Source organism: Urocitellus parryii, chromosome 10 (assembly GCF_045843805.1).
Source record: "Urocitellus parryii isolate mUroPar1 chromosome 10, mUroPar1.hap1, whole genome shotgun sequence".
Lineage (NCBI taxonomy): Eukaryota > Metazoa > Chordata > Mammalia > Rodentia > Sciuridae > Urocitellus > Urocitellus parryii.
The window spans coordinates 28,601,967-28,625,466 of record NC_135540.1 but is presented as its reverse complement, the minus strand read 5'-3'; the positions used below and the strand labels follow the sequence as shown (position 1 = coordinate 28,625,466).

General features: G+C 39.3%; 1 protein-coding gene across 1 annotated transcript; it reads right to left on the bottom strand.

The window, feature by feature from the left end:
• Positions 1–502: 502 nt before the first annotated feature.
• Lrat (lecithin retinol acyltransferase) lies at positions 503–6,292 on the bottom strand. Its single transcript, XM_026384768.2, has 2 exons — positions 5,753–6,292; positions 503–655 (listed from the first exon to the last, which is right to left on the bottom strand). The coding sequence occupies exons 1-2, from the start codon at positions 6,290–6,292 to the stop codon at positions 503–505; spliced, it is 693 nt and encodes a 230-aa protein (XP_026240553.1).
• Between the last annotated feature and the right edge of the window lie 17,208 nt (positions 6,293–23,500).

The window sequence follows — 23,500 nt, the reverse complement described above, 5'->3', positions numbered from 1 at the left end:
TGTGTTTTGGTGGTGGTTCTTTTAAGCCAATCATCAAACATGTTTTCATCTGCATTTGGAAAATGCTTTCAGTTTAATGTTAAGTTTCTCAATAAAACAAAATAAACTTACATTAAATTGGTTATCACAGTTGTTAAGTCTTCCAATCTTCAAATTCAAGACTCACAACCATGATTGCAGAAGAAAAACATAACACAAATAATCTCCTCTGGCCATCACCTTAGGGGCTGATTTTCTTGTACTGTCAAATTCTATCACAAGCTGTCACTTTTCCAAGGTTTGGATAGTGCTTTGCAACAGAACTGCCTGAGAAGATTCAGAAAGCCTTTGTTCTTGGGCTTACATGGTAAGCACTTGGTGTGATTCTTAATCACATTTTTTATCCAGAACACAGGGTTACAGGTCACATTTTTTGTTAACAAGGCTCATAGTGATTTGTGCTCTATAAATATAAATACATTTACATGCAGAATACATACCACACTAATGTGGGGACATGTAATTAGGCAACCATCCATAAGCAGAATGGAATAATAATTGCAGGAAAGGTAGTATATGATGCCAGGCCCATGCAGACTATAGACACCAATCCCAAGATCGCTGAAGCAAGAACACTTCTCTGATCACGAATAATTATCTTCAGCATCTCAAAAAACTGGAAAATAAAAGTTAAGAATATTAGGAAAGGTAGCTAAACCTAAAAGAATCACATATACCAAATAGCAAAACAGTTTTTACAACTATTTTCTGTCTACCAGGAGAACTAGAAATCCCTTTGTGATTTGTGAAAAAATTTAAAATGTAGATAACTCAATTTCTTGATTCTGTATCCTGAATAGGTGAAATAATACAACAAACAACTAGGTTAATAAATTTTAAAATACAGAATTTTACAGAAAGCTAAAAGTTATTCAGGATGAAAGGTTAAAAATATTCAAATACTTGTTAGTATTAATAGCATATTCTAAAATTACATAAGATCTCTAATACTGTGTGAAAAAACAGAATTAAGTTTATTGTTAGGGGGAATTCAGTTTTTCTAATTCACCATTCTAAATATGCTCAATGTCAATAATAACTTTATATAAGGCTTAAAATCTGAAGGCATAAAATTAGTCTCATTTTGTTGTCATATTCCATTCCCTGTCTAAATATATTATATTCACCATCAATTATAATGCACACATAAATTGGTTACTGGAAATAACCTTCAGTAATGCATTCTCTTAACGTGTAGTTTTTTCTTAGAAAAACCATTTTACTTGGAAGCAATGGCCTCTGTTGAATTCCTGAATCCACCTCTTATTGACTGTGTGATCTCAAATAAGTCACTTAACCTGTCAACTCCTCTTCATAGAAATACCACTCCTCTTCATAGAAATACCAAGGCGACTGTGGGGATCCAATGAGATCTTCTATGCAACAGTGTATTTTATATTCTTCTACAAGTTATATAAATGTAAAGTATTATAATGATTATTATCACTGTTGAGAATCTCTACCTCATCATTGTCACTGACAGAATTTAACGATTATCATTTTTTAAGAGTGTTTCTATTCATACTAGATTTAAGCTCTTGTTCCAGAACATGGCATTGTATATGATTTTAAGTTCTTTTATAGTGTCTTATAGAGTATTGGACAGCGAGGTTTCCAAAGTTTTTCTTCTTGTTATATTGACCAAGATGGCTTAGAACATTGAGGCTTAAAAAAAAAAAAATCCTCTTGCTTTAGCTTCCAAAAGCCTTGGGAAGATTTCCATATTAATTAATTTGTTTATTTATTTTGCAGTGCTGAGGCTCAAGTTCAGGATCTGGCACATGCTAGGCAAATACTGTACCACTGAGCTGTATCCACAGCTGGGTTTCCAAGTTCTTTCACCAGGGATTGAACTCAGGGGCACTCGGCCATTGAGCCATATCTCCAGGCCTATTTTGTATTTTATTTAGAGACAGGATCTCACTGAGTTGCTTAGCGCCATACTTTTGCTGAGTTCAAAAACTCTCCATCCTCCTGCCTCAGCCTCTCAAGCTGCTGGGATTACAACAAGTGTGCACACCTTGCCCAGCTGGTTTCCAAGTTCTTAAAGGAGAGAATAAACAAGTTCAATATAGTCATGAGTCACAATAGTGACATTTCATTGACAACTGACCACACATAGAACATAGCCCAGTAAAATGATAATGCTTATGTAAGTATACTCTATCATGTTCATACAATGATGACATCTCCTAACTGTGCATTTCTCATGTCATTAAGGATGCATGACTGTATATTTTTAAAAATTTTTTCCTAGTTGACCTTTATTGATAAAATTCACATTACATGGGATTTTGAGATGCCCCTTAATTAAATTTTATAATAATGAATTACATTTTAAGTATTTCTTTTCTACAAAACTAATGTGAAGTTTCTTTCTTATAATTTATATCATAGATTGTTATGCTGAATTTTATAAGGTTCATATTTAATAATCATTAAGTCTTCGGTTAAATTGCTCGTAAGATAGCAAAAGATATTAATAGTCAATGCTAGTAAAAAATAATTTCCACTTTAGACTGTAAGCAATGAGAAAAATTGTTTATTGATTTTCATTTCTTTTAAATAAGTCAAGAAAGATGTCAACTAGAAAACAGGGTAGTTTTCTAGATTTATGTTTCCTTCAAGATATATTTCCTAAACACAGAACTGATGAGGCATAAAACTGCTAAATTTTACTTCTGGTGGAAATAAAGTCTGTGGTGAACAGATACATTACTGCCATATCCTCTGTCCTCACAGGAGTGGATCCATTCAAAATTTGTTCTCAGTGAATGACTGTATATTTTAACATACTATCTTAACTGTGCGTAGTTATCCCTGTTCATACTTTTACATGTTATTTAAGAGAGAAACATCCTGTTAATCATCCAGATATTGATCTATTTATAGGTCAAGCATTTGATTTGTTCCTTTTTTTAGTATTTATTTTTTAGTTTTAGATGGACACAATATCTTTATTTTATATTTATGTGGTGCTGAGGATCGAACCCAGTGCCTCATGCATGCTAGGTGAGCACTCTGCCATTGAGCCACAACCTCAGCCCTGATTTGTTTCTTTTCTACTAAACTAAAACATTAGTTAATAAGTACATTGTCTTAAAAGTGGTGATGATCAAAATGAATGAAGTTTTCAGGACAGTTAAAAAAGGAGGTTGGAAATACCAGAAGGCATATTTAGGTAAGTAAGTTGTCCTGATACAGTTATGTTTGCTTCTTCTTCATCCTACTAGTGAAGGCAAACTAAGAATTGGGGCGAATTCTCCCCTGAAGCAGTTTCTCTCAAAGAGCATTTCATTTCTAATGTTCCAGTTCTTGTTCAGTTGGCCATCAGCCCAGGAGGCATCTCTAGAGGTACTGAACAGTAGGAAGTTTCTAGAAAGGGATCAAGAAGCCTGTAGGGACACTTTTTTGAGTGCTGAATTCACAGAAAATGAAAAATTTTCTGTTTCCATTGGGTAAAAAAATTAGTAAGATGTAGAGCAATTTTCTGTTCACATTCATTTTGGCAAAGAAAAAAACAGTATTAGCAAAGTCAGAAAAAAAGATCATAGTAGAAAAAGCATAAGGCGTTGTAATAAAAGGATTTATAAAGTATAATTATAAAATTATGATTTACAAAATCCTGATGATCAAAAGCAATATCAAAATCTCTTAGTTTTATGGCTTCTAAACTTGTAAAAAGAATTTATCACAAAGAACTAAAAGGTTCTTTCCCAGTTCATTTTCAAACTAACTGCAGTGTTTTTCTGAGGGAAAACCTTTGGGAGAGTTTTGTGTTTTTTTTTTTTTTTTTCAACATGAATTTAAGTAAGAGACCACTTTAACACGCTCATGTTAAGATGATAATAGCTTTGAATATGGAGATTTCAACAATCGAATCCAGAATCAAATAATTCCTTATATTTCTAAAAAGTAGAACTTCCTTATTATGAATGGCCTACTTCTCTCTGGGAAAGTTCAAAAAACAGTTCTTAGAATTAGAAAATTTGGGGATGAAGATTTTTTTTCCCCCTGAGGAAATCTAGTCTGTGGCCAAAATTGTTTGTTAGACCATTCAAAGTGAAGACAAAAACTCAGTTTCACAAGAGGTGCTATGCAGCAAAAGTAATTAAAACACTTCTCCACTGCTGCTAAACCTGACAAAGTTTCCAAAGATGAAAAACTACTACAACTAGTTATTTATGCAGATTATTTTACTAGCTTTAAAAAGCACTTGTACTCTGTTTCTGTAGAAATATATAATACAGTGCTCCATGTGTTCCATGAAGAAGTAACTCCTAATTACTAGATAGAAATACTGTTTTTCCTTGGAGAAATGATTTGCTTGGTTCTTAAGTAAATCTGACGTGTTTCCTTTTGTATACTTTTAAAGACAGTGTTTGTAAATGTGGGCAAGTTCATTTCTAAACAGGCCTGGATTGGAGCTGTGATTCTTGAATCATTTCACAGTGTTCTAACTGTATTTTTATTTTGCTTGGGAAAGAATTCCTAGATTGAGGCTGAGCTCTATAAAAAAATCTACAGGGGTTTCATACACCAATGTATAAAAACATAATACTTTCATGCTTTGTGGGGCAGGGAGTTCCCATTTGGGTAAAAAAATTAGTAAGATGTGGAGCAATTAAAAATCTAAGATTTGATTATATTTACTCAGATTCTTCATCTAAATGTGAACAGGAATATTAAAGCTCATTGTGTGTTCACCCAGGTTTCCATTAAGAAGAGTGAATATTAACAATACCTCTTTAACAACTACAGTGAAGGCTGAGAAAGCTTCCAATTGCAAATGAAGTGGCAGGCTTAAAATGTTGACTATCTTTAAAAGTTAAGAGATTCCAAAAGAAAACAATCTGCCCCCGCCCTTGGATTTGTGGCTCATTTAAGAATTTTAAATTGTAATACTGTTTTTTTCAAAGTTCCTGTAAAAATTACCTTCTAACATTTAAAGAGCTCTTTTTGAAAAATCAATAGATTTGATCCCTGGGGAACTTGTAAATGCCCTAACTATCTTTGGAGCTAATGGATAAAGGATGGTTAACAATGAGGGAGTTAGATGGGGATTAAAGTCAATACAGGAAAAGATTCACAGTACAAGGAGAAAACTTCTCTGAAGCAAAAAAACAGAAATAAAGGATTTATCAGGGATGTCCTCTTAATAGCAGGACATTTGGGTAGTTTATATTAAGCTAAGGGAATTCACTCCAGGGAGCTTACAGAGGGAGAAATATGCACACTTCCTTATTTTAAAGGCACACAATTTGTTTATAATATTATGGATTAAATAAATACAATACACACCTTCCTTCCAATTGCAATTCTTGGGAAAAGTTGCAAGTTCCTGCAAAACATTTCCTGAGACCCCTCAAACACTTGCTCTTTGTCATTTGAATTACTATAAGTTGTGTATATATCTGATGACTTCTGCAGCAATTAACAGGGCTGCTCTCTGGATTTGCTGGAAGCGGTCCTGCATGGCTACAGCCTTTTCCTGAGCATATCCTCCAAGGCTCTTCAACATTTATTTTACTTACTTTGTCTCCCTTAGAAACATCAGAGCTTTCCGTACTTAATCTAGAACTCTTAAGAATGGTGAATGGTGTGGAAATAGTGGGGGAGGTACACAAGGTTCCTGCTACCAGGGAAGAGAAAAGGTCAGAGATGGTAGGGGGCGTCCCCACCGAGCCCAACTCCCTAGAGTCACACATCCTACCTTGTCGACCTGGGGGCTGATCGCGGAACCGTATCTGCAGTAAGTTACAAAGTGTTCGCAATTGTTCCACAGTAGGCTGTAGGAGGTCAGACCCAACAGTTTCTCAGCCCTCCGGGCCACCTCCTCGTTGAGCAGAGCCTTCTTTTTGACGAACTGGTCCAGGTGATTGACAAGGATGTCGGCTCCATAGGCGAAGTCCTCCACTGTGTCCACGCGGATGCTGGCCACCTTACCAATGACGCCCAGAATGAGACGCTTGTTGGAGACCACTTTCTGCGTGCGCTTCTTGTCATTGGTCAGAGCCAACAAAATGTCGGGCATTAGGTGTGCGACACGGTTGTCGCCCAGGTAGATGCCATAGTGGGTCAGGTGGGTCCGGGGCACTTCCAGTAAGTCGCCGCGGAGGAAACAGTTGACCTCATAGAATTTTTTCCATCCTTTCTCTTCTCCCGGGATGTCTAAACTGAAAAACCTGAAGTTGGAGAAGAGGACCAGCTTCTCCAACAGTAGGGACACCACCTCCAGCATCGGGTTCTTCATTCTGCAAGGAAGAGTGAGTCTTGGGAGTGGTGCTGCTGCAGCTGCTCTGGCCCGAGTCCGGCTGTGCAAGGTAAACTCGCCAGACAGTGGCGCTGCGCTGCTGCTCACCTGCAGGCCCGCCAGCGACCCAAAGCCGCGAGGTAAAGCGACTGCTAAGGAGGGAGACAGAAAAGGAGGGGAGGGAGAGAAGCCTGGAAAGCAGTTCTGCCAATTCTGACTGCGGGCTGAAGAGGGTGAGGAATTAGTGTAGCTGCCGACCGCGGGGACAGTGGGACCCAGGCTCTGAGGAGCGAGAGAAGAAGCACACCTAGCGGAAGGTGCTGGGGTGCAGAACCACGCGCCTTAGTCCAGAGTACTGCTTTCGCTGCGGCTTTTATCACCCTCGAGGGGGCGGGACGAACGCGGTCATTGACTCGGCGAGAGCACTGATTGGGTGCTGGTGAGAGCACTCGCCCGGAGGTAGCAGGACCCAGGGTTCTTTGGAAGCCCGCGGGCAGAGTCAGAGCTCTCACGTTCTGCACCTTGTCCCCCTCTCGCCGTGGGCTCTATCTTGTACTGAAGCCCGAAGTACTCTGGCCTTTAGGCGGCTGATTTAGAGGCCGAAGGCGTGGCCACGCGACAGATCCTGCACCTGTCGAGACTGAGGCGCGTTCTCAAAACTTCGGAATCTTCTTCAGTGGAAAGTTTCCTTGGGCGCGATTTCTGAGTAGGACCACTCCTTCCGAAGGGATGGATACCCAGAGACGTTGGTTTCCTAAAGAGTTTGCATTCACTCTGCCAAGTGTGCGCTCCTGGAAAGCCTGCAAATTCTTTCTCAAAATGATATCTCCCCCGCCCCCTTAAGTGTCCAGAATCCCTGGTGCTTTCAGGAAGAACACGGGTGGATGGGGTTGTTACCCTCGAATCAGGATCCCAGCGCAAGCGATTGGAACTCGAGGACCCTCTGCGCTCCACAGTACCAGTGGCCGTTGAGCGCGCGGCAGTCCAACCGTCAGCGTGAAAAACCGTGAGGCCCCAACGTCCACCAGGAAAGGAGGATTCATGTCTAGTTTTTTTTCTGGCGTTAGGGTCACACGGCCCAAGCTTCGGTTTACTCACGGAAACGTTACCGATTTCTTTTAAAGCGCAGCGATCCTGAAGTGCCTACGGGAGGCGAAACACTATGCGTCTGCAGCCTGAATCAGGCGCATCCGCGAGGGTGGTCCCAGGGAGTCGCCATGTGAGGGAGCTACTGATAAACTGGCCACGCGATGTCCCGACCCTGTGCTGAGTTCCGTGCTAATGCATTATGTAAATGCTTAAATTCCGCGGACAAAGGCCACAATGGAGAGCCTCAGTTGGCTCCACAAAGCCGCCTAGCTAGGGGCTAATAGGTTTAATCAGAGAGAAGATTGTCGGCTCGCCTGGGGGAGGGCGTTCACTGCGGATGATGGATGAAGGGACATTCATTTTACCTGGAAGATGAAGGGGGCTTTGGAGACCAGATGGGAAGGAGACCGGCTTCCCATTATCCTCCTCCGAGGCCACCTCTTACCCACCCCTCTCCGTCTGCTTTTAGTGATCTGTCTCTTGGCAGTGACTTTTGTTCGTTACACAAACCACTGGGAATCCCATTATGGTGTCAGGAAAAAAGAAGAAACTTGCACAAACGAATCAAAGGAAGAAGGTGGGGAAGGGATAGAGTCAGTGGACATGGACAGTTTTAAAAACTTATTTCCCTAATCTGTCCCCTGAATTCAAAGAAAAGTACGGGGCTAGAGAGTTTCTGAAATTAATCAAACACTTCTGCACAAGGGGGGCGCTTGTTTTCTTTTAGCAGCACAGTAAGGCAGCAGTACCAACAGTTCGTACTTCCTTAAAATGGGAGAAGGTCCGTGGAAAATTTAGAATGTCTGATCCAGATCTGGGCTGGTATGTTAACTGTAGATTCATCGTCCGACTCTTGCAGGCTCTGGACTCGCTGGAAACTATACTGGAGCTTGTGTCCGGGCCAAATGGCCCCAGAGATCAAAAGAGTCTTGGTAATTAGCAGTTTCCGTCTCTGGTGGTCACTAACGCTGCTTATAAACTTGCAGGAGACAAAAGCATGGGGTTGCATAGAGATTTTTTCTAGATGAAAATATATTGAGAGGGAAGACTCTACAGATTCTCAGCCTCACCCACAGGGCGTTTTTTGGGAGAGGCAGGTAGTGCCTCGATGTTTTGCATTTGAAGTTATCTTTTCTCTTGCCTGTTGGGGTCAAGTTTTGGACTGCCTTTTTTTTTCTGCAGGGGGAATTGGTGTAGTTTAATATTGCAGGTATTCTGCAGCTTGGGAAATGAAGTTTCTGGAAGATTATTGGTTTTGCCTGTGATAAATACCGATTATTAAGCCATAATATAATATCATTAAATATATTTTTCTCAATGGAACTGCCTGCCCCACCTGCAGGAAACTCAGCTTTGGGTAACCCGAAGCAGGCAGCCAAATGTCTTTTATGACACTTCTGAAGTCTTCCAACCCCTTAATGTAGAGGGGAGGCGTCACCCCATGATTTTCAATTGAAAAATGTAAAGTCGAATGAGCATATATTGGCTAGACTGCTTTATGTCCCTCACTTCTTGGTCAAGGATCATTATTATAACCTTACCTTGCAAAAGGCAGCTTCTTGACGTTTTCTCAAGAGTTGCATATATTTCTGTGGCTGTCACTTTTTGACAGTCAGTTTGTCTTTAGAGACAAACAATACAAATACATTTACTCATTAACAGGGTCACATTTTCAGACTTTCCCACTGCATCAAAGCTGCATGAAGGGAAACCGGGCACTGTTAGGAAAGCCCAAAAGAAATCTGATATTAGCAGGTCCCCTAAATTTGAAAGGGCCTTTGGGAGACAAGAGTAACCAGTCTGCTCCACCTTCACGCCAGTAAAGGTCACTATAAAGATCTTTCCCTCCTAGATCCTAAGTAAAAAGTTCTATGTGCAGGGGCTGCAGTTGTGGCTCAGTGGTTGAGCACTTGCCTAGCTTGTGTGACGCACTGGGTTCTATCCTCAGCACCTCATATAAAAAAAAATGAATAAAATAAAGGTCCATCTATGTCTTAAATACATGCAGATCCAGTGAGGCAATGTAGAAATACCCTCAACTTTCCTGGTCAACACATAGCCAGATCTGAGCCTTCCACCCTCCTGAGGGCCACAGCCCCCCTCTAGGCTACAGAAAGAATGACAGCTATGATGTTCCTAGCTGTAGGTTGGCCAAGCCAGAGTTTATCCAGCTGCAGTGCTCAGGCCTGTCAGTTTCCCCCAACTGTACAGGCCAAGATTAGGTTAGGTCTCAGCACAAAGGAGGCAGAAAAATGGACTCTCCCCGTTATCACTTTAAGGCCTGTGACCTCATGAAGAGTCTCCAGTTTCTGCTGTGGGGAACCAGGATGAAGAGGAAGTGTAGAGTCAGAAGAGGCCCAAGGCTCTAGGAGGCTAACAGATAATCTCACCTGTGGGGTCCTTACCTCGGAGCTGCCCTGTTTTGTGTCTGGAGAGGAAGGATGTGGTCATAATGTTAGTACTAAAAATAACTGATGATTATTGTATGCATCTTATGTGCTAGACTCTGAACTGAACATTTTCTCATTTAATCATAACAACCTTGAAGAGGTATTTCTTTTTTTACACAGAAAGAAATCAAGGCTTATAGCATTATCTGTCTAGGTCACAGTGCTAATTGGTTGATAAGAACTCAACCACAGGTCTCATTTGCCCAGAGGTTCTTAACCACCACTGGGGAAGGCCTGATCTTCCACCAGTCTATCTACCATATATTCATTTTCTGAGTACCTGATGTATGCCAGGCACTGTGTCCAGCCCTAGAAGTTCATTACAATTAACCCTTAAACATAGATCCTTTTGTCTTTGGGCTTCTTTTCTCCACCTCTCTAGAGCCATGGTGTCCAATTTCTGGCATCAGTTATTGTAAGTTATAGTAAGAAAGGGCTGGTAAATGTTTTGCTTAATAGAATATCCTCACCAGAAAGGCCTTCATTTGAATGTCATTGGGTAAATGACACTAGTCTTTTATTCTCCTTAGGCACATGCTTCTAGGCAGAAAGTTCAATGTCTTTCCCAGAAGCAAAGAGTCAGGAGCAGAACCTAGATCCAGTCTTACTGATTTTTTATGTCTTAGCCCATTTTTTTTTTTCCTGAGTGTCAGCCTGATAGATTTGGGTCTAAATGGCATCATTTAAAATTCTTGTCCTCCTTTAAGATTATTTTGTGGTTCTTAGATCTTTTTTCAAATTACTAAACCACTGGGCTCATTTAAATTCTTATCCTCTAAGATTTGTTGTTGTGGTTTTCAGATCTTATTTAGGTTACTAATCACTGGGCTCATAAATGATGATAATCTACATTTGTTTTCCTTCTGGGCTGTCCATCGACTTTTGAGTTCATTTACATATGTTCAGATCTGGTCCTCTGGACACAAGCAGAGGGCCTAACTAGCTTACTCTACAGGGGTGATGAGAATAAAAGCTTTTGTGACATTCTCCAGGGGAGCAGAGGAAAAAGAGCAGACACCTTTTTCCTGGGACCTCCTAACTCAGGGTTACTTGGAGTGTTAGGACAATAGGAATTAATTACCTCCTGGGAGGAAACTTTCCCCAGCTTCCTTCCTGGCTGGCTTGCACCCTATTAGGAGGGCCTCACTCCTGCCTATTGGCTTTAGAAAGCTTAAAGACTACAGTTGCATTTGATAATTTGTTGTTTGCCAACCACAAAGTCAGACATTGAGAAAAAGAATTTTTATTTAGCATTATGCAAAATACTAATCCAAATGAATATAGTTTAATATAAAATTTACAACAGGTTGAGGCAACTGTGATGTAGAGGAAGGGAGCAAAAACCTGATTTTAAGATCTGGCTGTCATGTTTCTTCTTAAGAACTTGGAATGGGGGCTGTGATTGTGGCTAAGTGGTAGAGCACTCACCTAACGTGAGTGAGGCACTGGGTTTGAGTCTCAGCACCACATATAAAAAAATAAAGGTCTCAATAACTAAAATAAATAAAGAACTTAGAATGGATGTAACAACAATAATAACAATTCTAATTATGAGTCCCTATGGTAAAAATATTGGGTGACCCAGGATTGTTAATAAAAAAGAACGTGACAATAACCTTTGGCTACATAGTCAAAAGAGAATTTCAGTGCCTCTGTATTCATACAAAAAATTTACAGGGAAATTGAGTATTGCTGTCCTCCAAACAGAATAGCATTGGCAAGCACGAGAAATACGAAGTAGTAAGAACAGCATGTCATTAATACATATTTCTAAAATCCTTTCTAAATGTATATAGACATCCTAAAAATATGACAGATAACTGAATGCAAAACTCTTGTTAATATTTTATTTAGATATTCAAATCTCATCAGAGGTGAGGTCACTGATGCTTGAAACTAGTGTTCATCTATAACGTGTCCTCAGGTGGATTAGAATGAGATGCTCTCTAAATCCCTCCAAGTAGGAATGATCTATAGTGCTATTTTGGACTATCTCCTGATGAATTTTTAAAAGGAATGTATTAGAGAAAAAGAAAGATAAATCACTGTCTCACACTTAGAAAATCTAAACAGGATCCATAATAACCATTCTAAAAGAAAAAGAAATCAGCAAAGTATTCCAGTAAAGTAGAAATAACTGAGAAGTGAGAAGACATTGAGCAGGAGTTTGCCAGCAACTGGTGTTGAAATCAATGGATCTTTTCAGAATATATCTTCAATTGCACAGAAATATTAAGTGATATAAACACAAGGGATCATCAATGTTTTAGCGCATCATATACTATTGACAAGATTTTGAAAAAAAAATCCAGTAACTTTTTTTCTTGAAGATGATTTTAAAAGCTGTAATGTGCCAGGCACGGTGGCACACGCCTGTAATCCCAGAGGCTCAGGAGGCTGAGACAGGAGGATTGAGAGTTCAAAGCGAGGTGCTAAGTAACTCAGTGAGACCTTGTCTCTCTATAAAATACAAAATAGGACTGGGGATGAGGCTCAGTGGTCGAGTGCCTCTGAGATCAATAAATCTCCAGTACCAACCCCCCCACCAAAAAGCTGTAAAATTATGTTCCTCTGCCTAAGAGTTTAAACTAGAAATCACAGTAATTTCAATATTCAGTGTCTTTTGTTTTGGAGGGGGTTGTTTTGTTTTGTTGGGTTTTGTTTTGATTTGTTGGTGCTGGGGATTGAACCCCACGGCATGCTAAGCATATGGTCTACCTCTGAGCCATACCCATTTTCTAATGTTTAATTAGTTTTAATTAAAAAAATAAAGCAGGCTATCTACCCTTTGGCCTAAGTATTTCGTGTTGTGACAATGTTTGACAGTTTGTATTTTTCTATCCCCAATTCTTTTATCTCTTATTTAATTGTAGAGGGTTGATATCTGGAATGGAGCACTCTTCCTTTTGTAATACCCTCTAAGGTCACCATTCCTACTGGCTTTAATCCTTGGGGGCCAGGCGGCATCTAGAAAATCAGTCTCAAATGCATTCTTGAACTGGAGAACTCAGGCTCATAGTCAGCATAAGAGTCTCTTAGAATACCTGTGTCATCCAGTAATGACCTCCTCCCACAGCAGAGTAAGGAACTGAGTGATCATGCTGAATTTTTCAGACTACTAAAGAAGACTCAGTAGGCCTTCACCTACCAATAGAAAAATCAGAGTTAAAGGGAGGTCTGGAACTAGGCCCAAGTTTTAGCTCAACTCAGGCATCCTCAACATTGACATTAGATTTCCTAATTCCAGTCCTATGCCACCCAGAATATTGTCACAGTCACTTCCTGATTCTAATTGGCTAAACTCTTCACATTTGGTCCACTGTCTACAGGAGTGATAGTATCTATCATTTAATCCCTCCATCCCCACCCCATGACTTTTGAGTCTCTTCAGTTCCTGACCATTCTGTGACTCAATCTAGTAAGAGCTTTTAAGTAGTTTATTCTGCACACCTCACTGCCAACTCAAATATCAGATGACAAAATCTAAACCTCCTTTCTGTTTCCTTAATCTGTGGCTCCTCCTGCATTTGTTTTTACTTCTTTTGAAATAGACTAAATTTTCTTATATGCCTTTTAGGCATATTGGATTTTCAAATAACAATTTGTTTTTTTGTTATTGAAAAAAATATTAGGTGAGGCTTAATGATAATTTAACCAAATATTTATTTTATAGATTAAAGAATAGATTGAAATTTCTCTCTACTTGCTTAGGTATCCTCAGTGCAAATTGTATAGCAGTTTATTTTTTTTTTCAGAAAAAACAAATTCAAGAAAAGTAAGTAATTATTAATCTTAGAAAACTGATTTATTACCAAGAAGCTATTTTAATAATGTGTTTGATCAAAATGTGCCTTTTAAAAGCTAATTTTAGTAATATGATCTAGAAATACATCTTCTTAGCTAAAATAATGTTTTCATAATTGTTCTGAGTTCACAGTGGTCATTCAATAAAAGTCCTACTTACAATTTCATCTAACATTTATAAATTACATTTGTACTTTTTTATTGTAAGTTGCACTTAATTGGATTAGTTATGAATCTCAAATCTGTTGGCTTGTATTCCTAAATTATTTCTATTTAAAAATTTAGAAGGTATTACCTTGGGTAAATAAAGGTCATCTTTCCGAGGTGACCTCAAAGTTCCTTTTGACTCTAAAATTCTATACTTCATTTTTTTTATTTTCCTACACTTCTTTAAAAAAGACTAAAGTAACACATTTGAGTATTATCCCCTTAGCCAAATGTTAAATTTACAAATTGTAAAACAAGTCATAAAATAAAATGTGAGCATAAGCCAGGAACAGTGGTACAGACCCTGGTAGTCCCTGCATGTGGGGAGGCTGAGGCAAGAGGATCGCTTGAGCCCAGGAGTTCAGAGCCAGCCTGGGCAACAGAGTAAGACACTGACACCAAAGAAAGAAATATAATTAACATTTTATTTAACTTTTTGTTTTTGACACATCGTTTCACTATGTTGTCCAGGATGGTCTTGAACTGGTGGGCTCAAGTAATCCTCCTGCCTCAGCCTCCCAAGTAGCTAGGATTACAGATATGAGTCACCAATCCCAGTTAAGCTGTTTTAAGTTACACATTATATATAAAAAATGTTTCTAGCAAAGCATCAAACTTATATAGTTAAAGAAAAAAGTATACTATTTGCTTATTCCTGAATAAATAAAGATGAAATGATAGACAGGAATAGTGTGCTGTTAATGGAAACAGTACTGGATGAAGATAGCCAAGTGGCCAAGTTTCAAGTTCTGGATCCACTTCCTAGCTTTGTGACACTAGTTAAGTTACCCAACACATATGTTTATATCCTCTTTATAAAGAGATTGACGACAGAGAGGATGCCTACCTCATAAATTTGTTGTAAGGATTAAATCAATTAATGTGCATATATCATTTAAGGGCAACATCTGATAAGAACTGAAGAAATGATGGCTATGTATTATTTTTTTTCTGGAATAGACTTAACAATCTAGTCATTGTCTATAACTTTCATGTACATTTGCAAAAGGTGGCAAAGATCCACAGAGCAGAAGGAAATGCTGTAAGTGGGAATAGGAGAATTATAATCTCTAATCTGCCTCCACAAATATTTATTGAACATTTAATCTCAACTTCTGTGCAGGCACACAGAAATACAACCAGGATTGGGATGCCGTCCTCTCCCTAATGGAACATAGAACCTGGTGGATGGAAGAGAAAAAAAAAAAAGCATATGCTAAAGGTGAATGGTTTATTCAAATGGGAGCAGGGAAGACGAGTAAAGGGTAGCACCCAAGAAGAACTATGAGGAATCAGAGTTTGCTAGGTGCATGGCTGGCAGGAGGTGGGTACTGAGAGGCCAGGCAAAGAAGACAGCATGAATACAATCAAAGTTAAAACAGTCCAGTTCCACCAGAACATAAGGTACATGAGTCTTTGAAAGCAGAGGAAAGAGCTCCAGCTAGGCAGTCTTTGTGTGCCAGGGCCTTCAAGGCCAAACTAGGAGCTCAGACTTTGCCCTGAGAAACTTCCAAGCAGGGGGATGATATGATTCAAGGCAACCCTTGGTCCATGACCAGATAGAAAGCCATTTAGCAGTCCCAGGAAGAGGTCAAAAATAAGATGGAGAAAAGGGAAAGTTAGTATTACTGACTGTTTCAGACCAGATTTGGTCATCAATTGCATGTGACAGTGGTGGAAGGGGTGGTAAGAGGAATAAAGAAGGCCAGAGGTGAGTCTGGAGTTTCCTGCTAGAGCAACTGGACACATAATGATAACCCCTCACCAAGACGAAGAAGGCAGCAATAAGAGGTCAATGTTGGGCATGTTGAGTCCCCCAGGGCTCTCTAACTTCCCAAGTAGAAAGGTAAGTGGGTGAAACAAGATCTCTGGAGAGAGATGTCTTGTCAAAAGATAGAGACTCGGTAGTCAGAAGTGCCTGGATGGTAGTGAAATCTTTGGAGTATATGAAACTACCCAGGGATAGCCCACACAATGAGAAGGGAAGGCAGCCAGGACAGCTCCACATAGAAGTCTGTACCAAGAAGCTGGCCAAGGTGCCTGAGAAATGCACGGTAGATACCCACATGGAAGCAAGCCTTCTTTGGAGGGATACAGTTGGTAAGTGTCAAATGTAGGAGAGTTGGCTAAAGGATCAGGAAACCATTGAAGGAGGCAAGAAGGAAAGGATTGATGTGCTGAAGGAGTTCCATAGGAGTCTGACAGCTGAGGGTTGAGTTAAGAGGCAAAAGGAAAGGAAAAGCAAAGGAGAGAGAGGATTCTAGAGGATTCTTCTGGAAAATTTTGCAGAAAGGAAAGGAGAAAAAGGAGATTCAAATGGAAGAATTTTATTGTTTTATTGGTTTCTGTTCAAATGGGGAACACGTGTGAAGACATGTGTACATAAAAAGAGAAATTTGGGGAGAAGAAAGATACATGGCAAGGGAACACAGAATAGCTAATAGAAACAGGTCCCAGAGGAAATAGAAAGTCATGAGGTCACAGCTACAGGTGGGAGAGTTACAACTGTTGAGGAGTAAGGGCTTTTGTTCCATTGAGACAGGAAAGGAGGAAGGAGGTAAGAAGTATAGAAGTGTTTGGAAGTGGAAGTCAAAAAGCAATTGGGTCTGGGGGTGCAGCTCAGTGGTAGGGTATATTTAGCATGGGCAAAGCCCTGGGTTCAACACCAAGGACACACACACAAAAAAAAAAAAAAAAAAAAAGGAGAAAAAAGAAAAAAAGATGATTTTGTTTTTCACACCCTTTAATTTACCCTGCAGATTCTGAAGAAGTAAGCTTCCAAACTTACCAGTTGGGAATGACAAGTAGTCTGCCGAGGAGCTTCCAGGTTTGAGTGAACAGGGAAATTCATGGAAGTTACTAGTATTTAATAGATTGATACAATAACAATAGGTCATTTGCTTATGTTGTGAACCTTAATGAAAAATGATTTTTTAAAATTTAATTCTTTTTGGAGCACTTATCTATAGAAAATTTTACATATAGGTTGCTAGGACCTTGCTCTTTCCCCTCCCCCATCTTATAATTTGTTAAGTAACAACAGGTCCTTCCTTAGAGATGTCAATATTTAGTGTTGAATTATGAATATGGTGAGGAGCTAGTTAGGGAATCAAATTAATAATAGTAGCGAAATCATGCTTTCAGAGTAATTCATTAAATTTTTCAGTCATATTTTTATTTTATGAAATCTTGTAATATCATTATTATACTATTTACTATAGAATAGAAAAATATTTACAGCTAACTAAAAGTGGCCTAATATTCCCTGTACTAAAATGCAAAAATAACTGTACATACAAAACTCAAACTTAATTCAAGTTCCAAGTGTTAATCACTGTACTATTCACTTTTAAAAACTCTTTCCTACTGAGAACACATTGATTTATTTTTTTGTATCTCCAAATTTAGTATGTAAATCCTATGAATGTGTTAAAGTTATCTGGAAAAGCTAACAGCGACACTATTATCTAATCTCCAGGCTTATTCAGAATATTAGCCAATTGTTCAAGTAATGTCCTTTATAGCAAAAGAAAATTCCAGATCATGAATTGCAATCAGTTGTTTATGTATTGTTGATCTTTTTAAATCTAGAACAATTCTTTAGTCTCTTTTTTCATGACATTGACATTTAGAGGAATATGGCTCTTCTATTTTGTTTGTCCATCCAATGTTTCCTCATGATTAGATCCAGATTGTGCAATTTTGGGGCAAGAAATGGAAATTATGCATTTCCCTTCCAACACACCATATTAGTAACCACATGATGTTGATTTGATAGTGATATCTGGAATCTTAGGAGATCACCAGCCAGGTCCTGATCACTCAAGCTGCGGTTTGAGTTTCTTTTGTTGAATATACAGTTCTAGTTTTTGTCTCATCTTTGCTTCTACATACTATTGAATAAGATATCCAGTTATAGACTTACCCCTCCTTCCTATCCACAAAATCTAGAACCAATTGCTGCTGCCTCCCCCAAATAACCTAACACCTGCCCAAATTCTACAGGTCCTTTTAACTATCTTTTACTGGGACACCCCATTGTTCATTGTGGTGTTTATTCCTCCTCACTGAAAAATTTCATAAACTTGGCTTGTTCAATTACATATGTGTTCTTGAGGGACTTGGGCTGGAAGGTATTGACACTACCAATGGTGATGTTGACCAATTAGTTAACTACTTGACCTGTCCCAGGTTTATCCACTGAAAAATTATTATTTTCCTTTTGTAACGAACATGCATCTTGTAGGGAAACACTTGGACAATGTATATATGCTGGTACTCCTCCAATTTTCTACCATTGGTTTTAGCTCCCATGGATGATTCTTGCCTGATCCAGCTATTACTATGATAGTTGCCATATGGCAATTTGGCTGTTCTCAGCATTCTTTCTATAGCACTGAATTATATCTCTATCACCAGGAAAAGCTTTCCATTCTCCTCTGCTTCTTAACATTGTTGTGGATTTCACTATATTCTTACTTTATCCAGTGGATGGCAATCCAGTGACATTATATTTATCTTATGATCAAATTGTTCCAAATTTGTACCAAGGGAGCTCCTTCAAGCTGGCCCAGGTGTTGTTTTGATTTTTCATTATTGTTTTTTTGAGGACTCTTGCTGACACAAGATATTGCAGACTCATCTTTTTCTTTCTCAGTTCCAATTCTACCAGCAACCATTTCTTCATGCAGTCCTTTTTCCTTTTAGTGTAGGATTATATTTAGAAATAAAAATCTAGGTACATTGTATGTACAGTATTACCAGGTGCCATTGCTTCTAGGCCTTCTCAGCAGACAGAGGAGGAAGTAGCTATTGGTAAATATATACACACACATACATAATAATATGTTCATTATGTTTTGATGAATATGTTGTATTAATCGTAAACATAACTTATTTACAAAAACTACAGGATGCAGGATTTTTTCCCCTCAAACTTTTTATCTACAAGGAGTCTTTGATTTTATTCCCTACTGTTCAATTCTACTTAGTACCAAATATGCTTATTATTACTCAAATGAATAAAAGCTATGTTTAAGAGCAATTCCTAAATATTTTAAGCATAAATTAATTTTAAATAAGAGAACTTCCCTACATTACTATTTCCTATATAAACTGATGATTCTTCATAAAAACTTGGACCATATTTTTCTTTTATATATATAACCAGTTGGAGGTAGGCTCAATTAGGAGACTGAAAATTGTATGAGAGGTATTATTGATGCAATATAAGCAATGACTATGATTATATTGCCAAAGACAAGCCTGCTTATGAATTTCTGGCAATGTAGACTCTTCTTGGTGATGTAGACTCCTCCTCAGACTTATTTTTATTGATTTTTTCATTTACTGAACAAATCTCTCTGTTTCACAGTGCTGGATATATGCCAACCTTCCAGGGAAAGGTATGACAGGAAAAACATAAAGTCCTTTAGGAGTGGAAAGAAAGATAAAATGCTGGCAGAGGTGGATGCATGTTAGGTAAAGTTGAATTGCTTTAAGTATATCCATGCTAGATCAGGCTAAAGTCCCAAACATAGGTGTACCATCCATCCTATTTAAACCCTGGAAACATCAGTGTCCAACTTGCAATAAATAAATAAATTGTGCGCGCAAGAAAGACAGAGAGAGAGAGAGAGAGAGAGAGAGTTATTTAGTTGTAGAGAGAGAAACTGAGTACGGATAATAATTTATTTACAAAAACTCACAACCAAACATCAGACCAGGAAGAATTAAAACACTGAAATTAATACTTAAAAATCATAAAAATATTTTACCAGAGGCTTGACTAACACAATTCCAATATTCTATTCAACTAGCATCAAACTAAGCTATGATATTTTCACTATTAAAATTTGTAACCCTTTATACTGATCAGTGCTAGATCACAGCAAAGCCCCAAACCCGTACATAAGACTCATACCATCAATAACTTAAAAGCATTAACATAATACTTTACAAAAGGAATAACACAAGGGGGAGGGAGATGGTGACAACTATTCCCTTGTTCAGGAAAGGTGATGTGGTGTAGATTTGAGACCATTGACATGGGAGCTGGAGTATCTGGGTTGGAATCCCAGATCAACCACTATAACTGTAGGCAATTATTTCATTGTTGTGTACTGTACTTCCCACCCAGGATCATAAGTATGTTGTGAGGAGGAACCAGTGGATTGTGGGTATATGTTTTGTATCTGGTAAGTGGAGTCTCTCTCTGCTTTCTGATCATCATGCCATACTCTTCTGCCATGATGTCCCCTCACCTTAAGGCCTAAGGAATGGAGCCAGCCTCTTAGGGACTGAGACCTCTGAAACCATGAGTCCCTAAATAAATCTTTCCTCTTCCACAGTTGTTCTGGCTGGGTCTTTCAGTTGCAGTGATAAAAAGCTGACTAAAACAATTAACAAGTGAAAACTGAGTCAAATATACCTTCAAAAAATATCAGTGGGATGAATTGACGTGCTCAGTATATGCTAAGGTCCTTCTGCATGCTGGACATTGTACTTGGGCTTAGATATTACTTCCCACAAAGCTCTTTAATAAGGCTGATGTGAAATTACCTGGTAAGTTTTAATAAACTCTGATTCAATGTCTATTTTATTTCCCAATGAACTTATGTCTTATGTGTTCGATTTCACTATTTAATCAATAGTAAATGGAAATATATTCTCCTGCTATATCCAGTGCTGGTAATACAAGGTGTGAGACGTTGACCCGAGGAGATTAAATTGTAGTAGAGGAGATAGGACATAACATATGATGCAAAAGGGGACATGTGTCAAGTAATAATGGCAGGGATAGCAAGTATATTTCTATAGGTGTTGATAAACAAATGAATAATTATTGTCTGTGTCATTATATTTTAGTTAAGCATGACTGACAATTATTTTTCCCTGAACTTCTATTGGGTTTTATATTGCTTCTTAATGCTTGGTGTTTAATTGATCCACTCTAGTTCTAATCATAAGTTCAATTTCTCTTATGATTTTGTTTTTTTCATCATTGTTTTATCTTCCTACAAAGCTTCAAAGCAACTTGAGTTATGGATTTTTAAATTTTTTTTCTATCTCCATTTCTCTTGCATAATACATTACATGTATTTAATAAATATGTAGAAAACAAAAGTTAATCTGCATAACAAAGTCTGAAATAGATAAGTCTCTTTCCATTTAAAATATATATAGTCTATTAAGTTCAGTTTACATAGCCACATTGAAAGAAGATGTACACAACTGGTAGAAGGAAAAGAAGAAAGAAGAGTGATGAAAGGTTTACAAAATAGATTCTGTGGAAAGCTAAAAAAGGGCTATGCATGTCTCTTAGTGGTAGAACTCTTGCCTGGCATGCCAGAAGTCTTGGGTTTGGTCCGCAGCACAGTGGGGGTGGAGAGGGATATTACCTGGATGTTATTTAGCCATAAACAAAGAGTTTAATGAGTGAAATGAGTAAATGTTATTGAAGGGAGATGTCTGCAAGGTTATGTCCACTGAAAGGATAATAGATCATTGCCCTTGAACTGCAACTAGAATTACTTAAACCAGAGATTAGGAAAATGGAAAAAAAATGTAAGGTGGTGCTACTCAAACAGTGGTCAGTGGGCAGGTGGATCTGTAGAGCTGAGAGCCAGTTTCAACTGCAAATTCACAATCCCCACAGTAGAAACACAGAATCAGACTCTCTGGTGGCATTTAATGAGTCCTCCAGGTGACTCTGATGTAAGCTCAAGCTCTTGTACCACTGCCCTAAAGGCTTTTGCCTGCGAAGGAAGAGTGGATGGTTAGTACTTATCAGGGAAGTTTAGGCCTTTATTTCTCCAAGATTAATAACCTGAATAGCAACATAAATGATCAAGTGGTTTTTCTCAGAACCCAAACTAGAGCCATGTGTATATTCCTTGTAAGGAAGTGTTGTTCATTCAACCCACCAACCTTGCACTCATACTACTCACCCTGAGAGTTCACTGCTCTGCAAAGACCATCAACATTAGGAGAAGTACAACTACTAGAAATATAACGATAGGAAGGAAACAAAAACAAGGACAAAAATGGGGGAATAGATCAGAAAAAATAAGTATAAGAAGTATGAAAAATGAGTATAGAAAAAGAAAGGTACTGTGAGCTTACTTAGTCAAAGTTGGATGGGTACAGCTCATTGGCTCAGCATAAGCTTAGCATGTACCTGCACCACCTAAATAAATAAAGTCGGAATTGGGTTAAATGAGAAGCAAGGGAAAGAAAGCAAAGAGAATTTGGCATATGTGAGGGGGTGATGGGAGACCTGTTAGTTTATCTCTGTTGGAAGTTAAGTGAGTCACTATGCATACACTGCAACCATAGGTGGCAAATGAAATGCAGGAGAGTGACTCACCTGAGATGGAAATTCAACCAAGAGAGTTTATTGGGAGGGGTGGTGCCCGAAGGGGAAGAAAAGGTGAAGAAGAAGAGCAGCAACAGCGTGAGCCTGCAAGCTTCAGCTTAAGAAGGGTGGCTTTGGTACTGTGGCAGGTGCTGATTGTCAGGGTGACTCAGGAATGGGTGAGCAGACACTTGTGTCCCTCAGGGATGGATTCAGAAGACTTTTGACCTTGGCGCCCTTTGGCGAGGGGTAAGAGACAGAAACTTAACTTTGGCTGGGGAGAAACCCGATGGGGGAAATAAAACGAAAAGGCAAGGTCTCCCACACACCCAACATTCCTCTCCTTTTGTTCTTGTGTTGGAAGCAGGGCATCAAGATTGTCTGGCTACTTCCTGCTGGAGGGGATGACCAGTGTGAAGGAAGGGAGGGATGGTCAGGGCAGGAGGACAAGAGAAGCATAGCTGTAAAGGCCAGGATGCTGAAGATGAGGATTTCCTTGGGGCTGAAATCGATGAAAGCTCCTGGAAGCCACAGGTCATGGACAGTCTCCATCCAATCCTTGTCCCTGCCAATGGGGGGAGTCAGCCAGCTGTCCTGTTGGAGGGTCTCCACAAACTCCACAAACCAGGGGCTCCACATGATGAACCTAAAAACACCAAAGACACCGGAAGGCAAGGAGAAGAAGAGGGAAGAGGAGACATCACATTAGCTTCTGGCCAGAGGTCCCGTGAGAGGGACTGGCTGAGAACAGACCAGCGGTCAGGAGGAGGCACACGAAAGCGAATGGGCCTAGAAACCCTGGGTGACAGGCTCGTCAAGTTCCCCAGTCCTGTTTCCGTTTTGTAACTCCATATCCATGACGGTGAAGTTCCGTCAGCCGTCGGTGAGGCCTTCCTGTAAGGGACAGGTGTCCTCCGAGGTAACAAGGAGCTGGTGATCCCTGAGGAAAAGCTGGTTAAAGATCTGATTCGATATTTTGCCTATTTGATTCTGAAGGAATTTTATGATACATGGTAGAAAGGCACAAGACGAGAAAATTCCAATTCTGGGGGAGATCTGGGATGTCTGACGAAGCAGACGAAGTCAGTATGAGGGAAGTGGATGCCAGGAGGATGACAGAGGGTGGAACTAGAGTGAGGCCTGTTGTTGTGAGGGTTTCTCAGGTTGAGGAAGGTCCTCCTCGGAGAGGGGGGAAGGAACCCTCAGACGTGAGATGTGGAGCTTCAAAGGATCCTCAGGAGTGGTGGAGCAGACATGTTTGTGGGAGGACGACAGTGGACAGTCAGCCTGGGCTCCCTGGGT

Bases quoted from the DNA above. Each gene is read 5' to 3' on its own strand.
- Lrat (XM_026384768.2), bottom strand. From the start codon at position 6,292: ATGAAGAACCCGATGCTGGAGGTGGTGTCCCTACTGTTGGAGAAGCTG. The intron at 656-5,752 runs GTAGGATGTGTG...TTTATTTTCCAG, and splicing joins TCAGCCCCCAGGTCGACAAG to TTTTTTGAGATGCTGAAGAT.